Source organism: Choloepus didactylus, chromosome 1, assembly GCF_015220235.1.
Source record: "Choloepus didactylus isolate mChoDid1 chromosome 1, mChoDid1.pri, whole genome shotgun sequence".
Classification (NCBI taxonomy): domain Eukaryota; kingdom Metazoa; phylum Chordata; class Mammalia; order Pilosa; family Megalonychidae; genus Choloepus; species Choloepus didactylus.
This window is the reverse complement of record NC_051307.1, coordinates 5,892,863-5,911,070: the sequence shown is the minus strand read 5'-3', so window position 1 is coordinate 5,911,070 and position 18,208 is coordinate 5,892,863. Positions and strand designations below refer to the sequence as shown.

Below are 18,208 nucleotides of genomic sequence, written 5' to 3'. Positions count from 1 at the left end.
CCCTAACTAATACAAGATCTAACCAAATTTTGCTCAAGTTTTTATTTTAACATTAACAAACTCAGAGGTTCTCAGCTGCTCCTGTGGAACATTTGACAATGTCAGGAGGCTTTTTGGTGGTCACAGTGGGGCACTGCCAGTGGCCATCCCGTGAACAGAGGGCAAGGATGCTGCTGAACATGCCCCCTTGTGCAGGATGGCCCCCACCACAGAGAATCAGCTAACCCCAAACAGGGACAGTGGCCAGGTGGAGAAACCCTGCCTTCTACTCCAGTGGGCTCTAATTCTGTCTGCACTTAAGAGTCACCTCGGGTTCTTTGAAAAGACAATTCCTGGGGCTTCCTTGGATAATGCCAACCTCAGAATTTCTGGCATGGGGTGGGTGGGGGCTGGGTCTGTACTTTTCAGATGCCCTCTGATGTCCAATCTGGGCTGAGGAACAGTGGCCTCAACCAGCCTTGACCCTAATGGTGGAAAATCTGGGCTGGGTAAGAAGGTTGGTATTTGGGCTCCTTTCATGCCCCCTACTTTCGTGCAGCATAATCTTCGCCAACCCCAGCTGTAGAGCAAGTTGCTACAATGGGGTGTCATGGGAACACAGATTCCACTCACAACAGAGACTTTGGGCAAATGAGCTGTTTATTATTGCACAGTATAAAGAGTCCAGAACAGCAATTACTCTCTTTGTTACACAGCACAAAGAACTCAAAAGCAAAGGGGATGAAACCCCATCATAGCTGGTCTCCCGGGGTGGCCAAGGCAGCACTGGGTCGGAGTCAGTAGATGTCAGCTTTGCACACCCCACTTTGTGTCAGAGAAGAGAGCCCCATCTATACTGTTTGTGGGTGGTTTTTATCCACCTCGGAGGGAGGGGCCCTGCTGCTGAGAATTCCTGTTCTGAAAAGCATCTGGGGCTGCTTATTCCTGGTTTCCAGGTTTAAGGACTGGCTGGGCCTTTTCATTAGGCTTAACATCTCCCCCAGGTTGTGGAAAGCACACAAAAGAAAAGGAGTTGGGGACAGCGGAAGGCTGAAGGATGGCTGCTTATTGTGTGTCCACGATCTCCCCAGAGAAGGAGGTGGGTGAAGGTGAGCCTGGGTGATCGCCACTGTGCTGGTCTGAAGCTGTTCTGTACCCCAGAAAAGGCCATGTTCTTTTAATCCATTCCTGTGGGTGTAGACCTACTGTGGGTGGGACTGTCTGATTAGATTATTTCAGTTGAGATGTGACCCACCTCATTCAAGGTGGGTCTTAATCCCCTTACTGGAGGCCTTTATAAGAGAATAAAGGACACACAAAAAAAACCCCAGAGAGCTCAGAGAAGCCCCAGACAAGCTAAGAGATGAAATTAAGAGAAGCTCACAGAGAGGCGCACCAGAGACACCAAGAGGGAGCCTCTGAACCCAGGAGAGAAGGACCAGCAGACATCGCCATGTGCCTGGCTGCATGACAGTGGTGCCCAACTCGGGGTAACTGGTCTTCAGAGAAGGTATTGGCCTGTGGATGCCTTAATTGGGACAATTTGCATGGCCTGAGAACTATAGATTTGTAAGCTAATAAATTCCCATTGTAAAAGCTGGTATATTGCATTCCAGCAGCTTTAGCAAAGGAAACGCTTAACAGGTGTCTGTGACTTCCCAAACGTCAGCTGCCAGGGAATGCTGCTCACACCAAACCTGCCTGAATCTGGAGGCCTCTCCCCAGATGCCTGGGGGTTCCAACTCGACTCGGGTACCAGGGTGAGGGTTGGTGTTCTCTTCTGTTCCCTTTTCTGGAAACCAATTCTTTTCTGTTATCTGCCTTTATTTCCTTTAAACAGCTTAGGGAGTCCATGGGCTTTTTGTATTCAATCTTTATCAAAACCCTGGAGGTGGGCAGTTAGTAGGAATAATCCCAACCATCCAATTTATGGGTGAGAAACTGAAGGGCCAGAAGAGTTAGGTGAACTAGCTAGAAAAGTGGCAGAGCTGGGGTTAGAAGCCAGAGTTTATGCATTCAAATCAAATGACGTCCTCACTTTACTCCACTGCTTTCCATGGAGTTCATGCTCATTCATCCATTCATTCAAAATGCACTGGCAGTTCACGATGTACCAGGCATGTTGCCAGTTCTTGCCCAGAAGTAACCCTTGGGCTCTTGGGAGGGGGAGATGACAGGGAAGGTCAATGGGGGTGGGGGTTGGAACCCGGAGGAAGGGCCATCGCTGAACTCAGACTGAGTCTCACCAGCTGCATGACCTTGCAGACGTCACACTTTTCCGATCCTGGGCTGCCTCGGCTGTAAAATGAGCATAATCATCCCAGCCTCCCTGGATTGAGGCGACTCTGGGTGTGGGTTATCACTGGACAGGAAGAGAAGCACTGCCAGGGGGTTGGTGCAAGTAAAGCCCGGCTCCCCACCAGCTCTGCATTTTAGGAGACTTTCCTTCATTCAACGCATTTAATTCCCCAGTGCTCCCCGAGGGCCCGCCCCGTGCTGGCTGTTGGGACCCCCCCCCACCTTTCCGGAAACGACAGGGCTGCCGGGGAGACTGGCATGCAAAGAAATCTTGAACCCCATTCTCCAAGAGAAGTACGTGAAAGTACCCTGGGAAGCATTTTCACATAAGTATTTTAAAACGGAAGTAAAAGCGCTTCACACCCTTCTCTGCCTCCCTCTCTCGGTTGGAGGCCAAAAGCTCTTCCTGTAAGAAAGCGCATAACTGCTGGGCGCTAAGATGCCCATAACCCAGGACACTACCCGCCCGAGGGCGCGCACACGCCGAGCGGCCGCTTCCCGCGGCGGCCCTGGTCCCGGGACTGCCCCCCGTGGGAAGCTCACGTAGCAAAGTTTCAGCATCTGCGACCCTGGAAGGATCAGGTCCGCAGTCGGAGGGGCCCAGAGGGTGAAGGCCGCGTAGACCCCGCCGCGCGGAGACAGAGGCCGTGCCCCCCGACGTGGCCCCAGGGCGAGGGGTGGGGAGACGGCGGGAGGGGCGCACCGCGGACGCGCAGACCCGGGTCCACGGGGGGCGGGAGAGGCCGCGTGGACCCGCCTCCTCCCAACCCCCCCCCCGTTCCCTCCCCCAGGCCCCGGCGCGGCGGGAGAGGCGGTGCAGACCCGACGTGCCCACCTCGGGGGGCTCCCGCCCCGGCCCCGTCGGGATGAGGCTCCCCGCACCGCCGGCCGCGGGGATGGCGCCGGGGCGACGGCGAAGACCCCTCCGGGAGCGTGGAGACGACGAGCGCCCGGCATGCGGTGAGGGGTCGGCGGGTAGGGGTCGTGCTGGCCTTAGGCGTGGAGGGATCGGGAGCCAGGGGTCGCGGCGCGCTGCGGGCGTCACGTCGGGGCTGCGCTGGGGGTGGGGCTGGGGGCGGCGGACCCCCCGGGGCCCTGGAACCGGCACCCTGCCCGGGATCCGAGGCCGAGTCGGGTGTGGGGGGCGCCGGCAGTGCCCCCCACTCACCCTTCGTGGGCGACCAGGGAAGTTGTGACCTGTGGAGGGTTCTGGAACCTGCGCAGGGAAGGGCCGAGCGACTCGGATCAGATCCCTGAAAACAGTGTGAGCCCTTGGAGGTTTTCAGCTGGGGACAGACATGGTCAAACCTTCATTTTCGAAAGAAAGAGCCCCTGGGAGCCGAGGGAGGGAGGCCAGTTAAGGTCAAGCGGGCAAGGGCAGGAGCCATCAGCGTGGAGAGGGAGGATTCATCTGAGGGCTCTGAAGGAAGTGGGAGCAGAACAACAGGTAAAGAGCAGGTGCTGAGGATGAGGTGGGATCCAGGGGACTCCTGGGGTTTTCAGAAAGGTGTCAAGTGCATGGAAGGCAGTGACTTTGGCAATTCTTTTTTTTCCTCCTTTTGTTCACCACATCTATTTTCAGTTCTCCAACAATTCCAAAAGGAAGTGTGTTCAAAATAATCAGTTTCCAGGTTTGAGCCCACTCACATAGAGTAGATCTCATGGCACCAGAACCGGAGGTAATGTAGATGTGCACAGGCTGAGTGATATCTTAAGAATTTTACAGGGAGATAGAAAAGTGGCTGGTGTGGGTTCCCCTGCTGGAGGTCCAGTTGATATGCTCTTGGCTTCATGAGCCAGGTTGGGGTACAGGATAGGGTAAGAGGGTTAGTCCTACCACAAGCCTGAAACCACTAAAATATTGCAACTCAGTCCAACTTAGTAGATTGTGCCAGTTTGGATATATTATGTCCCCCAGAAAAAGCCATGTTCTTTATTGCAATCTTGTGCAGGCAGATGTATTAGTGTTGATTAAGTTGGAACCTATTGATTGAGTGTTTCCATGGAGATGTGACTCAATCAACTGTGGACAAAACATTTGATTGGATAATTTTCATGGAGGTGTTGTCCCACCCATTCAGGTTGTGTCATAATTAAATCACTGGAGTCATATAAAGCAGCTGACAAACAGAGGGAACTCAGAGCTGCAGCTAAGAGAAGACAAAATGCTCCAAGAGCAACATTTTGGAGAATGCCATATTGAAACCCAACCCAAGAGCAAGTGAACACCAGACACATGCCTTCCCAGCTAACAGAGGTTTTCCAGGCACCAGTGGCCTTTCTCCAGTGAAGGTGCCCTATTGCTGATGCCTTACCTTGGACACATTATGGCCTTAAGACTGTAACTTTGTAACCAAATAAACCCCCTTTATAAAAGCCAGTCCATCTCTGGTGTTTTGCAAAATGGCAGCATTAGCAAACTGGAACATAGATTTTAGTTGCGTCTGAGTTTTGGGAATATTTTCCAATGTATTTCTTTTATCATTTTTGGACTATTATGTACATATGCTATTGAGATGTTTTGCTTTTGTTCTTTTCCAAAGGATTTACTTTAAGAAATAGCTTTTCTCCTTAGAACAAGACAGCCTCCATGTTGTTTCTCTTTGACAGGTCCTTAGGTAACGTTTTTCTGAATCAAAACTGAAATTCAGCTGGTTTTTCTTTTGATTGATTATGTCAGGGAGAGACAAAATAGCCCATCAAAATATTAGTAATAAGAGTGACTATTTATGGGATATTGTTCTAGGTACCTTCCCTCTAGCTCTCACCTTACCCTCCCACAACCCTATGAGATGGGCGCTGTTATCCCCATTTTATAGATGAAGCAGCCGAAGCGCAGAAATGTTAAATGTTTCGGCCCGGTTACCCAGCTGGTGAGGGGCGGAACTAGCAAATCTGGATCAAGCTGATGTAAATTCCGTGTTTCTTCCTCCTAAACATTTCAACCACTGCACTCAGCCAAATTGTTTTATGAAGCGTGAAATCCAGCAGCAAAGGAAATTCGTTTGGGTGTCTGCTGCTTTTGCACACATCTTCTGTCCCATGTGAGGAGCAAATGGACAATGAACCAACCAACCTGGTGGGGCGGCCAGGGAAAGGACGGTGCGAAATGGTGCCTGGATGGCACGAAACATGGAGGTCAGTGTGAGCGTGAGAACGCTTCCCTTGGCCCCTGAGGACCTGCTAACTGCTTGGTGTGGATTCGTCTTCAGGAGAGAAGGCAGGGAACTCTGAGGCAGGGTCTGGCGAGGAGACCCAGGTCCTGGCTCCCAGTGTACCCCACGCTCTTCATTTGCCTCACTGGTGAAAGGGGGTGACCTGAGATCTTGCTTGGAGCATGGGGTTTCGCACTGCTCAAGGAGACATACGGCATTGTCTTCCTTCTGGGACCAGCAGTTGCATGATCCTTGAAACTGGAGTACTGATTTATGTTACACTATTGCCCGGAACCTTTTTCCATTCTCCAAACCAGAGTTCATTCTCTGCGAACCCTCCCTTACCGACGGATGGACAGCAGTTGCTCCAGCCTGCCCTTAGAGCTGCTCTCTCATTTCTGTTTCACTCAGATGCAGAAAATTGGGTGCCTTTTCTCACCAAACAAGTCACCCCCATGTGAAATGGCGTTTTCCACATGAAGCTCAAATTTTATTTCAGATTCTCCCTCCTCCACCGTCATGGCCAGGAGCAATGTGATGAGAAAACACAAGAAATGCTGTGAACTGCAGGGTCTCAACCTCTCCAGTCACAATCGCAGGAGTCAAAAACGGTCCAAAATGTGACCCTTCTCCCAAGCCCTCAGTGTCAGCTCCAGGGTGGCTTCTGTAGCCAGAGCTGTGGCCCAGCTCTTGGTTTCTCCAGACAACACTTTTTCCAAATGAAAACTGAAGGTCACTAAGGATTATTATTGTGCAAACACACGTGGCTCCTTCAGGAGACTTACAGACAGTCTGTAAGTAGCAGTTTGACTAGCAAAGCCACCGAGGTTTAGAAGTTCCCTCACAACACACTGACCCCTACCCTCCAGCCCAGCAGTGGCTGTCTCTGTGGCGGGAGCGGTCAGGCGAGTGGCCTCCTCGTTTGCGTTGCCATCCTGCCCGGCCAGGCTACTCCCCAGAACAAGGGAAGCAGTCCCCCAAGATGGCAGCTGTCCAGCTCCTGGTTGAAAGGAGGACAGAACGACTTATCAATTTCACTTTGCAGCTCACCTTTCCAGATTCTTCTGGCCCCGTTTAGCCTCAGAGCCTGCTAGGCTGAGTCCGAGCCTTCTACCAACCAGAGTTCACTGTCCGCTGGATTCTCTTCCTCCCAAGCTGTTGCTGCAAGGAAGCTGCGAGGCATGAGTTGGGAAGGAGGGTCGGCAGTTTTCCCCGGAGAGTGTGCCTTCCTTCCCCAGCCCTTTGCCCTCCCTCGTCTTGCTCCACAGGCAGCCTGTGGCCTTTTCCCCATTGGGCGAGTCATCACCCCTAATTCTTTGTGTTTAGAGAGGGAGCCTCGTCCCGGGCCCTGGCCCTTAGCATCACCTTCTCAAGGCCCTGAATGACCAGCATGTGCGAGAACTTTTCGGGAAGCTGTGTAGACTCCACCCCTCTCTTGCTGAGGGTTTTCTAACGTCTGCAGGGACTCTTGTGTGTTTCTGGTTCACTTTCCATAACTTTGCACTAAAATGTCAGTTGCACCAACCCAGCAATCTCTGTTTTGTTCGCTGATGTATCTCTGGGCTCTTAACGGTGCCTGGCATCCGGTTCGTGATGTGAAAACCTCTGTCTTATTGACTTGACTTGAACAAGGGCCTGTACCCTCCACGGGGCTGCTCTGTCTGGGCTCCTGGTGCCTGGAAGGATGAACACTTCCCTCCCCCTGGTGCAGCCGAGTCTCTGGCTGCCTGAAGGTATCGTGGGACAAAGCACGGCCCGCACCGATAACGGAATGTACTGAGTGCCCACAAGCTGCTGTCATCTGGGCTGGCTCTTGGCATGCATCATCTCATTTGATTTTCTCAGCAATCCCAGATAGAAATCTTCTTCCCATTTCCCAGAATAGAAGACTGAGGTTCAAGGGTATTGGAAAGTTGCGTCTGTCAGTGTGGATGGAACCTCCACTGACACCCGGGTCCACTGACTCCAGATTTGGATTATGTGTCAGTCTCTAGTGACTCTGCTCACTGTTTTGGTCAGCAAGTCTAAAGCAGCGGTTGTCAAACATTTTTGGTGTCAGACACCTATATACTCTTAAAAATTATTGAGGGCTCCAAAGTGCTTTTATTTATAGAGGTTATATCTCTTGACGTTTACTGTATTAGGAATTGAAACTGAGAAGTTTTAAAATTATTTATTTATTGATTCGTAGAAAAATAACAATACATCTGTTACAGATTAACAAATATTTTTATGAGACAGAATTTTATTTTCCAAGAAAAACATCTAGTGAGAAAAATGGCATTGTTTTACATTTTTGCAAATTTCTTTAATATCCTTGAAATAAGACAGCTGGATTCTCATATCTCCTTTTGCAGTCATTCTGTTGCAGCATGTTCTTTTGGTTGAATTCATGAAGAAAATCTGGCCTCACACGGATACGGAGTTGGAACAGTGAGGACTACTTAATAGCCTTTTGGGGTAGTTGTGGATCTGCTTCTTTGACACTATACCCAGACTCAACAAGTGGTAGCTTCTTAAGGATTTAGTTGCACTAAGGACTGTGAAAATCAATTTTTCTCACTCTGCTACATTGAAATGTCCTGGTCTGCCTTGCATTTTTTTTTAATCTTTTATTTTTTTTGATTTTTATTTATTTATTTTTGCCTTGTGCTTTGGATGTTTGCCCTTGCATGATTTTGTATTGTTAATACATCAGTCACTTGGTAAATAATGGTTCACTGAGTCATACAGACCTTCCGGATCTAACTCCTGAGAGAATGAGAATGGAAAAGGCAGATAACATCTTAGTATTATTAAGAAAATGGTTTTGATCTCACAAACTGACTGAAGTGTCTCCAGGAACCCCAGGGATCCCAGGACTACACTTTGAGAAGTGCTGATCTTAAAACTTAAAAGTAGAAGATAAATATATAAAATTCAGTATGTGAAACTAGGGAAAGGCAAATGAAGAAGATCTGAACACATGTTAGAAAACAGTAAAAAATCATGCTGTGTCTCATCACGTGAGTGTGTGTGTGTGCACACGTGTGTGTGTGTGTGTCTAGATCTGACTGTCCTAGTTGCTACTCAGGCTCCCAGGTCACAGAGGCACATTGTGCCATGATTCAGTACACTGGCTTCCCATGAGCCAGGGGCCTGCTGCAGAGGTTGGGGTGACCAGAAGTCTGCAGGGTGGAATGAGGGGCTGGCAGGGAAGAGGAGAACCTTCAAGGAAGGGCAGGGCGGAGTGCTGAGGATTGCATCCAGCCAGAGGCGGGACTGAGGACTGTTCACCCCAGCCCTGGGCAGAGGCAGCTTGTCACATGTGTGGCCAACAAGAGCCAAGAGCAGGCTTCAGAGGAGGCCCCTCGGGGTCTGAAAGGGCCCTTAGCAGGGTGGCTTGTGTGCACCGGGGTGGCAGACGGAGCTGTCAATGTGCCTCCACGGGCCAGTGGCCTGCGAATGTCGGCACACCTTCTGGCTCTCTCATTTCGACTCATCTACTTTTTATATTCTTATAACATCTTTATTGAAGTATCATTTATGTGCAATAAAATATGCAAGTCCTAAACATTTATAGCTCTTTATACTTACGTCACTTTTGACATATGGTATTTGTGTACTCACCACCCAGATCAAGATATAGAACTTTTGCTCCAGAAAGTTTCCTTCTGCTCCCACCCCCTCTGCCCCACACTCAGAAGAAACCACTATTCCACCTTCTGTCACCATAGATTTGTTTTGCCTGCTCTTGGACTTCACCTAAATGTAACCATACAGTATGTGCACACATTGCTTTTGAGGGTTGTCTGTGTTGTTGTGTTTATGAGTAGTAATCTTTTTCATTGCTGAGTAGTACAATGGATAGACCACAGTTGGTTTATCCAGTCTCATATGGATGGGCTTTTGAGTTATATCCAGTTTTTGGCTGTTATCAATGAGGTTACTGTGAACAGGAATACACGGTTGCTCTAGGATATGATACTTAGGAGTGCCATTGCTGGGTTGTATGGTAAGTGTATGTTGAACTTCATTAGACTCTGCCCAGTGGTTTTCCAAGTGGTTGTTCTATTTTACACCTCCACAAATTGTGTATGAGCGTTCCAGTGGCTCCACATCCTTGCCAATACTTGGTGTCAGTCTTTCAGATTTTAGCCATTCTTGCTTATACGTTGGTATCTCATTGTTGTCTTCTCTTTCTTTTTTTCTCTTTTTCATCATAGAATTTTCTGTAATTCACTTTTCTGTAGTTTACTCTATAAGATATTCCTGGCAGCCTGTAATAACTGTTTTTTCCATTGAAATGAGGGGTGAGGGACCCATATAAGGATTTAAAGATGTTTTGTTTTTGAGCAGCTATAGATTCCATTCCTGAGCACTGAAAGCTTCTCCTTTAAAGGAGAAGAAAACATGAAATGTGTAAACATTTTAGAGAATTAAAGACACCTAGTATATGTTTTGATCCTAAGACATCAAGGTATAGTTGTAATCATCATCTGCTCTACAGGTTCTTCATTTGTCACCCAAGTATTGTGAGAAGCAAACATGGTTGGTGTTTATGACCTTTAATTGGATGATCCCCACGACCTGTCTGACCCTCCCTCTTTCCAGGGCCTCATCCTGTAACTCCTGCTGTTTGTGGGGCTCTGCCTCTTGGTCAGTCTTCTGTCCTGTCACTCAGGATGTCTAAATTGGACTAATTACTCACTTCCCTTCCAACCTGCTGCCCCTCCTGACTTCCTGTCTCTTTCAATTAAATCACTAACTCACTCATTAACTCATTTATTCATTTGTTCACCAGAGATCTATTGAGAAGTCCTTCGGGGTCAGGCACTGTTCTAGAGACTGGGGTCCCAGCAATGCACAAGATGCAGTCCTGCCTCGATGGAACTTACATTCTGCTAAGGGAGACAGGCGTAAAGAGACTACAAACAAGGAAAGTAATTTGGATGGTGATCACTACAGTGAAGGATAGTGAGAGAGTGAGGGGTGAGGTTATTCTCTAGGGTGTTGGGGAAGGCTTCTCAGAGGAGCCCCGCTTTGTATGGAAATGGAAACGTCATGAAGGATGTTCTCCTAACCTCTTTGTCAGAATGGTGGACCATCTCTGCTTTCCTGCCTCGGACTCCTCATCAGTCCTCAGGACCTTTGATGTTTTCTTCCCTTTCTCTCTTACATCTCTTTATTCTTTTCCATTACAATTGACAGCACCCAAGTTGAAAATGCATCATTCATCATTTATTGTAATATCCTCCCAACATCCCAGCCTTTTCTTGCTCTCCACTCTAATCCATTCTGTCTGCTCTGATTCCACTGTCTCCCTGTGCTCCCCAGAGATGCTTCATTATCTTAGGGTGAAGGCAAGAACCTATTAGCATACACTGGGGAATCACACCTGAGTATAAAGCCACCACCTAATTAGCTGGGTGCTCAGCCTCTTCAAGTCTCAGTTTCCTCATCAAGATGGCATTAGCAGTTCCAACCTCCCTGAGTCATGAAGAGTATGGACAGTTGACACCAAGGGCCAAGCCCAGAACCTGGCACAAAGTAGGCACTCAGTAAATGATAACTGTGCCAGTTTGGATATATTATGTGCCCCACAAAAGCCATGATCTTTAATCTAATCTTGTTGGGTGGAAACTTTTGAATGTCTTCATGGAGATGTGACACACTCAACTGTGGGTGAGAACTCTGATTAAATTATTTCTATGGAAATATGGCTCCACCCATTCAGGGAGGGTCTTAATTACATCACTGGAGTCCTGTGAGAGAGTTCACAGACAGAAGGAGCTCAAAGCAGCTGAGAGAGACTTTTGGAGAGATGCTTGCTGATGCTTTGAGATGCTTGGAGAAGTTTAGAGATGCTAACCCAGAGTTTGCTCTGGAGAAGCTAAGAGAGGACCCTGACACTTAGATGCACAGGAGCTAAAGAAGCTAAGAGAGACAAGCTCAGAGACATTTTGGAGAAAGCCATTTTGAAATTCAACCCAGGAGCAAAGGACCAGCAGACGCCAGCTACGTGCCTTCCCAGCTGACAGAGGTGTTCTGGATGCTATCAGCCTTCCTTCAGTGAAGGCATCCTCTTGTTGATGTCTTAGTTTGGACATTTTTATGGCCTCAGAACTGTAAATTTGTAACCAAATAAACCCCCTTTATAAGAGCCAATCCATTTCTGGTATTTTGCATAATGGCAGCATTAGCAAACAGGAACAGTAACCTTTATTATTACTGTTTATATCATCATCCAGTCACTTAAGAACTCCTTCAGACTGAGTCTCTACCTTAACCAGTTGAATTTCACAGATTTAAATTCAACTAAGAATTGTCACATGTCTGGTGTGGGCTGAGAACCATTGGGGACTGCAGGAGACAGTGGAATGAACCATTGTGGGTATACTGCAGACCTCGCCAAGTGCAGGCACAGGAGATCTACTCAACTGGACCTTCCATTCATTAGGATTTGGTTTCAAGGCGGCAGACCAAATATCACATATATTCTAGTGTTGTGCCACATTTGGTCGGACGCAGTCAGCACTTTTAAAAGTTGAATCCTGGTTTTACTACTCCTGGTGACATAAGGCATGTGAGTGCTAGAGCAGAAGAAGATGCCTAGAACTGGATGGATGGAGAGGTTCAGCCAGCCAGCTAGTGTCCTTATGCCATGCCAGGTATGTGCCTAAAGGGCCCCTCAAAGGGAAAGTAAGCTTTTTGCATCTCAGCTCTGCATCTGTAAAATGGGAATAATAATAGTTGCTTTTGCTTTTAATTTAGTGTCTACCTTGTAGCAGGCATTGTACTAGCCAGGCCCTTTACATAAATTGTTTCAGAATAATACTGCCCAGTAGGCATCAATATCCCTATTTTATAGGCAGGGAAACAAAGGCTTGGAGAGATTAAATAATTTGCCCACGAGTGGTTAGACTATTACTGAAACCCAGGATGGTCTGATTTTGTGCTGCGGCCTTTGTCATCCCTTCCACTTGAGCCTCATGCCTTCCTGGGGACTGGCGCTCTCTCCTGGCCTCATCCCTGCCTGCTGCTCTGGGATTAGAGATTGGGGTCTGAAGGGTGGGAGGTCAGAGGTCAAAAGGGTCAGAGGAGACCAGGTGTTTTCAGTAATACAAGAGGCTTGAAAGTGGTCTGTTGATTTTTGTCTTGGCATTCAAAGACATTATTTTCATGGTTGCTCATTAACTGTGTAAAGAGTTAGTTTTCACCTTTAACTTGTGTCTTGTACAACGGCAGGTGCTCAATAAATATTTGTTAATTTTGATTTTATTTAATCTATGCCTGTTGCAAGACACAGTATCAGTGTCAAAAGAAAATCTAGAGAAAAAATGTAAAATGAAAAGATTTTTAAAATATGATTTTTTTCTGCTCTTGATGTATTTTGAAAGTCATATTATCAGTATTTCACTCAAGGAAATATGATACATAGGTTCCCTTAAAGAAACAATAATTAGTGGAGAATATCTGGAAGAATCTGAGGACTGAACCATGGGGTCTGAGGGCTCTGGTGGTTTGAAGCTATGTACCCCGGAAAAACATGTTCTTAAACTTAATCCATTCCTATGGGTGTGAACCCATTGTAAGTAGGACTTTTTGTTGAGGTGACTTCAGTCAAGGTGTGGCCCAACTACATCAGGATGGGTTTTAGTCCTATTACTGGAGTCCTTTACAAGCAGAGTACAATTCAGACAGATATAGAGAAAGCCACAGAGGGAGCAGCCAAAAGCTGAACATCAGAAGAACCCGGAGAAGAAGGGCCAGGCCAGGAGAAGCCACCATGTACACTGCCATGTGACAGAGGAGCCCAGGGCCCAGGATCTCTGGCAGCCAGCCCCAGAACGCCAGTCTTCAGGGAAAAAAGCATTGCCTTAATGATGTCTTGATTCAGACTTTTCCTAGCCTCAAAACTATGAGTCAATAAATTCCCATTGTTTAAACCAACCCATTGCATGCATGATATTTGCTTCAGCAGCCAGGAGAAAACTAAAACAATTGATAAGACTCCACATCTGATTCTTTAAATAAAAAACAAGAACCAGAAAAAAAAATAAAAACAAAAAACATCTGAGCCTTTAACATGCTATGAGATGGAGAATAAAGTTAAGAAGCCATCTCATTCAGCTGAGACAAGTAGAAAGCAGGAAGAAAATATGTTTGCATTTCCATCAAGATTTGCTATGAAGGATTGAAAGATTTTAATTTTAAAACAAAGAAGGAAAGAAAGTATATGAGAAGGGGACAAACTTTCTAAGCAAGACAAAACTCAAAAGCTGTAAAAAGAAAAGACAGGTAACTTTTTAAAAAAAACTCAAAAGCTGTAAAAAGAGAAGACAAAACTTTTTTTTTAATCTGCCTGGGGGAAAAATTTGACATACAAAGTAAAAAACAAACTAGGAAAAAATATTTCATTACATGTGACAAGGGACTAGTTAATATAGGATCATAAGAGCTACAGTATATTATTCAGAGTTATGTATTAATGTGTGTAGTAGGCTTCCATTTGTGTCAAAAGGGGAGCTGTGTAATGTGCCTGTATATGCAAAAGTGTCCCCTCCCGCTTTGTCCCCTTGCAATTTTTGTTGCTTGGCTTCTCCCAGAGTGAATTTGAGTGTGTTTTAAGGGGAGTTCCTTCATAAATGGTGGTACATGCTTAAAGTAAGCAAGCAAGGTGGAACCAAGAATAGTAAAAATTACCCTTGAAAAGCCCTTTAAATGAAACAAGAATGTGTAAACATTGCGAGTGTCAATTAGTGCAACTTCTCTCAAAATTACAAGTATATCAGCTCAGTAATTCCACTTCTAGGAATTTCTATTTCATCCATCCATTCATTTATTATTTCACTTAAGTGAAATGTTATATGTACAAGATTCTCATTGCAGAGTGTTATTCCTAACAAAAGGTCATAAAAAATGAAAATGTCTATAGTAGGGAACTGGCTAAATAAATTATGGTCCATCCCTGCTGTAGGATGCTCTGCACTGGTGGAAAGAACGGAGAAGAGCTCTGTGTACATAACTGAAAGGATCTCTGTTTTAGTTTCTTGGTTGCAAAAACAAATGCCATACAATGGGTTGACTTAAACAATGGGAATTTATTGGCTTGCAGTTTTTTTTTTAATTCAATTTTATTGAGCTTGTTCACATACCATACAATCATCCAATGTGCACAATCATTTGCCCATGGTACCATCATACAGCTATGCATCCATTATTCCAGAAAAGAAATAAAAACCAAAAAATAAAACTCAAATTCTCCCATATCCCTAACTCCCCCTCCATTATTGATTCATGGTATCGGTATAGTACATTTGTTACTGTTGATGAAAGAATGCTAAAATACTACTAACTGTAGTACATACTTTGAAATAGGTATATTTTTTTCCCTATATACCCCTCTTTTATTAACTTCTAGTTTTAGTGTCATACATTTGTTCTAGTTTATGAAAGAGATTTCTAGTATTTGTATAGTTAACCACAGATATTGTCCACCACAATTCACTGTTTTATATATTCCCATATTTTAACCTCCAACTTTCCTTCTGGTGACACACGTGACTCTAAGCTTCCCCTTTCCACCACATTCACACAACATTCAGCACTGTTAGTTATTCTCACAATAACATGCTACTGTTAACCTCTGTCCATTTCCAAACACTTAAGTTTAACCTAGTTAAACATCCTGTTCATAATAAGCAACCACTCCCCATTCTTTATCTTCATTCTATATCCTGATCTTATATTTCATGTCTATGAGTTTACATATTATAATTAGTTCATATCAGTGAGACCTGACAATATTTGTCCTTTTGTATCCGACTTATTTCACTCAATAAAGTGCCCTCAAGGTTTCTTTATCATCCCGTTTTTTGTTTTTGTTTCTGTTTTTTTAAGACGGTTTTGTCCACCAACCACACATTCCATCCTTAGTAAACAAATGATGGTTCCCTGTATAATCACATATTTATGCATAAACCACCATCTATATAAGGACATCTCCATTTCTTCCACAAAGAAGGTAGGGAAACAAAAGAAAAAGAAAAAGAAAGAAAAAAATGACAGCTTAAAAGCAACAAAAGGAAAGATAAAATTAAGCTAAAATACAATAAAAGAGTCAGATAACATTACCAATGCCAAGAGTCCCATACCCCTCCCTTATATCCCCCTCTTATAGGCATTTAGCTTTGGTATATTGCCTTTGTTACATTAAAGAAAGCATAATAAAATGCTTCTGCTAACTATAGTCTGTAGTTTGCACTGATTGTCTTTTTCCCTAATACCACCCCATTTTTAACACCTTGCAAGGTTGACATTCATTTGTTCTCCCTTTTGTAAAAACGTATTTGTGTATTTTATAATAATTGTTGCGCACTCTAGGCTTCATTGAGTTATATAGTCCCAGTCTTTATCTTTCCTCCTTCCTTCTGGTATCCCACATGCTCCTAACCTTCCTCTTTCAACCACACTCACATTCATTCAGTGTACTTACATTGTTGTGCTACCATCACCCAAAATGGTGTTCCAAACCTCTCACTCCTGTCTTTTCCTATCTGTCTGTAGTGCTCCCTTTAGTATTTCCTATAGAGCAGGTATCTTGTTCACAAGCTCTGTCATTGTCTGTTTGTCAGAGCATATTTAAAACTCTCTCTCATATTTGAAGGACAGTTTTGCCAGATATAGGATTCTGGGTTGACAGTTTTCTCTTTCAGTATCTTAAATATATCACCCCACTTCCTTCTTGCCTCCATGGTTTCTACTGAGAAATCCGCACATAATCTTATCAGTTCCTTTGTATGTGGTGGATTGCTTTTCTCTTGCTGCTTTCAGGATTCTCTCTTTGTCTTTGACTTTTGATAATCTGATTATTAAGTGTCTTGGTGTAGGTCCATTCAGATCTGTTCTTTTGGGGGTATGTTGCTCTTCTTGGATCTGTAATTTTATGTCTTTCATAAGAGATGGGAAATTTTCATTGATGATTTCCTTTATTATTGCTTCTGCCTCTTTTCCCTTCTCTTCTTCTGGATGCCCATGACATGTACATTCGTGCTGTTTATGTTGTCATTCAGTTCCCTAAGCCGTTGTACATATTTTTCCATTCTTTTTCCTATCTGTTCTTTTGGGTGTAGGATTTCAGGTGTCTTGTTCTCCAGTTCCTGAGTGTTTTCTTTGGCCTCTTGAACTCTGCTATTGTATGTCTTCATTGTGTTTTTCATCTCTTGTGTTGTGCCTTTCATTTCCATAGATTGTGCCAGAAGTTTTTTCAAACTTTTGATTTCTACCTTATGTACGCCCAGAGTTTACATTATACGCTTCATTTCTTTCACCATATCTTCCCTGAACTCATTGATTTGGTTTTTTATTTGATTTAGCATAGTTCTTTGAAAATCTTAAATTGATTGTTTCATTAAAGTGAAACAATGTCGCAACTGTATCTTAATTGAGGTGTAAGTATGTTCCTTTGACTGGGCCATATCTTCATTTTTCTTAATGTAATTTTTAGTTTTCTGTTGTCTGCTTCTGGTTTCCTTGGTTACCCCAATCAGATTTTTCCAGACCAGACTGGATTTAGGTCTCAGAGTGGAGCTGTATTCAGAGTCCAGTTTCCCTGAGGGTGTGTCTTAGAAGATTGACAGACTTCCCTATGAGGTCTCTAGCTGCTGTGCTTTTTCTAACCTGCCTAGCAGGTGGCACCTGTCAGCCTGTCACTCCCGACTGGTGTAAGGAGGTATGTTAGGTTATTTCTTTTTTTGACTGGTTTCCCCCAGGCCCTGGGTTCTGTGTTCTGAGGGGAGGACAGGCCCTTGAGCTGGGCCCCACCTCCTTCCTCTTAGGGAAGATACACCCCCTAGGGAGCTATCTTCTGCATTTCAATAGTTCATTTGTCTCTCTGACTCTGTCAACTCCACCCATGTCTGGGTCACAGCCTGTGAAATGAAAATGGCTGAGGCTTCACTGAGCCTCAGGTTGAGAGAGAGAAAAAGGGAAAGAAAGCCCCCTTCAGAGCCAATACATGGTCCCCAGTTTTGCCCTTCAGTCCGATAGAGCACCCAGTCCTCTGGGCTCCCCCTCCTGGGGTACAGGTGTTTTCTGGCTCTCTAAGGTCAGTCTCTAAAAGTCTCTGTATTTTTCTTTCATTTTTTAAATTACTTTTTTCCCCCTCCGTCAGCCCCACCTCCTCTCCAATGGGAGAGACCTCAGGGTATTTTGCTGCTTGTCTATGTTTGTAGCTTATATTCATCATTCGGCATTTGTTAATTAAAACCCCAGTTGGAGCTGGGCTGAGCTATAGTTGCTCACTCCGAGAATGCTGCTTTCTCCCCCAGCGAGGTCCTGCCACTCAGCCTGCTTTTGGGGGAGGGGGCACCTGGCACGGTTCCCCAGTTTTTACTTACAGATTTTATGCTGCAATTTCAGCCATTCCACCCAATCCAGGTTGATGTACGATGTGTATACAGTCAGTTTCCCCCAACAGTTGTTCCAGATTATTTACTAGTTGTTCCTGGTTGTTTATTAGTTGTTCTAGGGGACTGACTAAATTCCACACCTCTCTGTGCCGCCATCTCAGCTCCTGCCCTTGGCTTGCAGTTTTGAAACTAGGAGGAGTCCAAAATCAAGGCATCAGCAAAGTGATGCTTTCTCCTTGAAGACTGTGGCATTCCGGGGCTGGTTGCCACTGATCCCTTGATCCTTGGCTTTGTCTTGCACATGGTATTCTGCTTTCTTTTCTGGCTTCCATTGACTTACTGCTTCTTGCTTCCCGTGGCTTCTCTTCTTTGTGTCCAATTTTC

General features: G+C 45.3%; 1 protein-coding gene across 1 annotated transcript in view; it reads left to right on the top strand.

Moving 5' to 3' along the window:
- Nucleotides 1-2,700: 2,700 nt before the first annotated feature.
- The window catches only part of FAM3B (FAM3 metabolism regulating signaling molecule B), an 80,944-nt gene continuing 65,436 nt past the window's right edge, over nucleotides 2,701-18,208 (top strand). Inside the window, exons 1-2 of the mRNA XM_037831458.1 lie at nucleotides 2,701-2,859; nucleotides 3,069-3,237. Coding sequence (XP_037687386.1) covers nucleotides 3,144-3,237 — 94 coding nt within the window. The 5' untranslated portion in view covers nucleotides 2,701-2,859; nucleotides 3,069-3,143. The remainder of the gene's footprint in view (nucleotides 2,860-3,068; nucleotides 3,238-18,208) is intronic.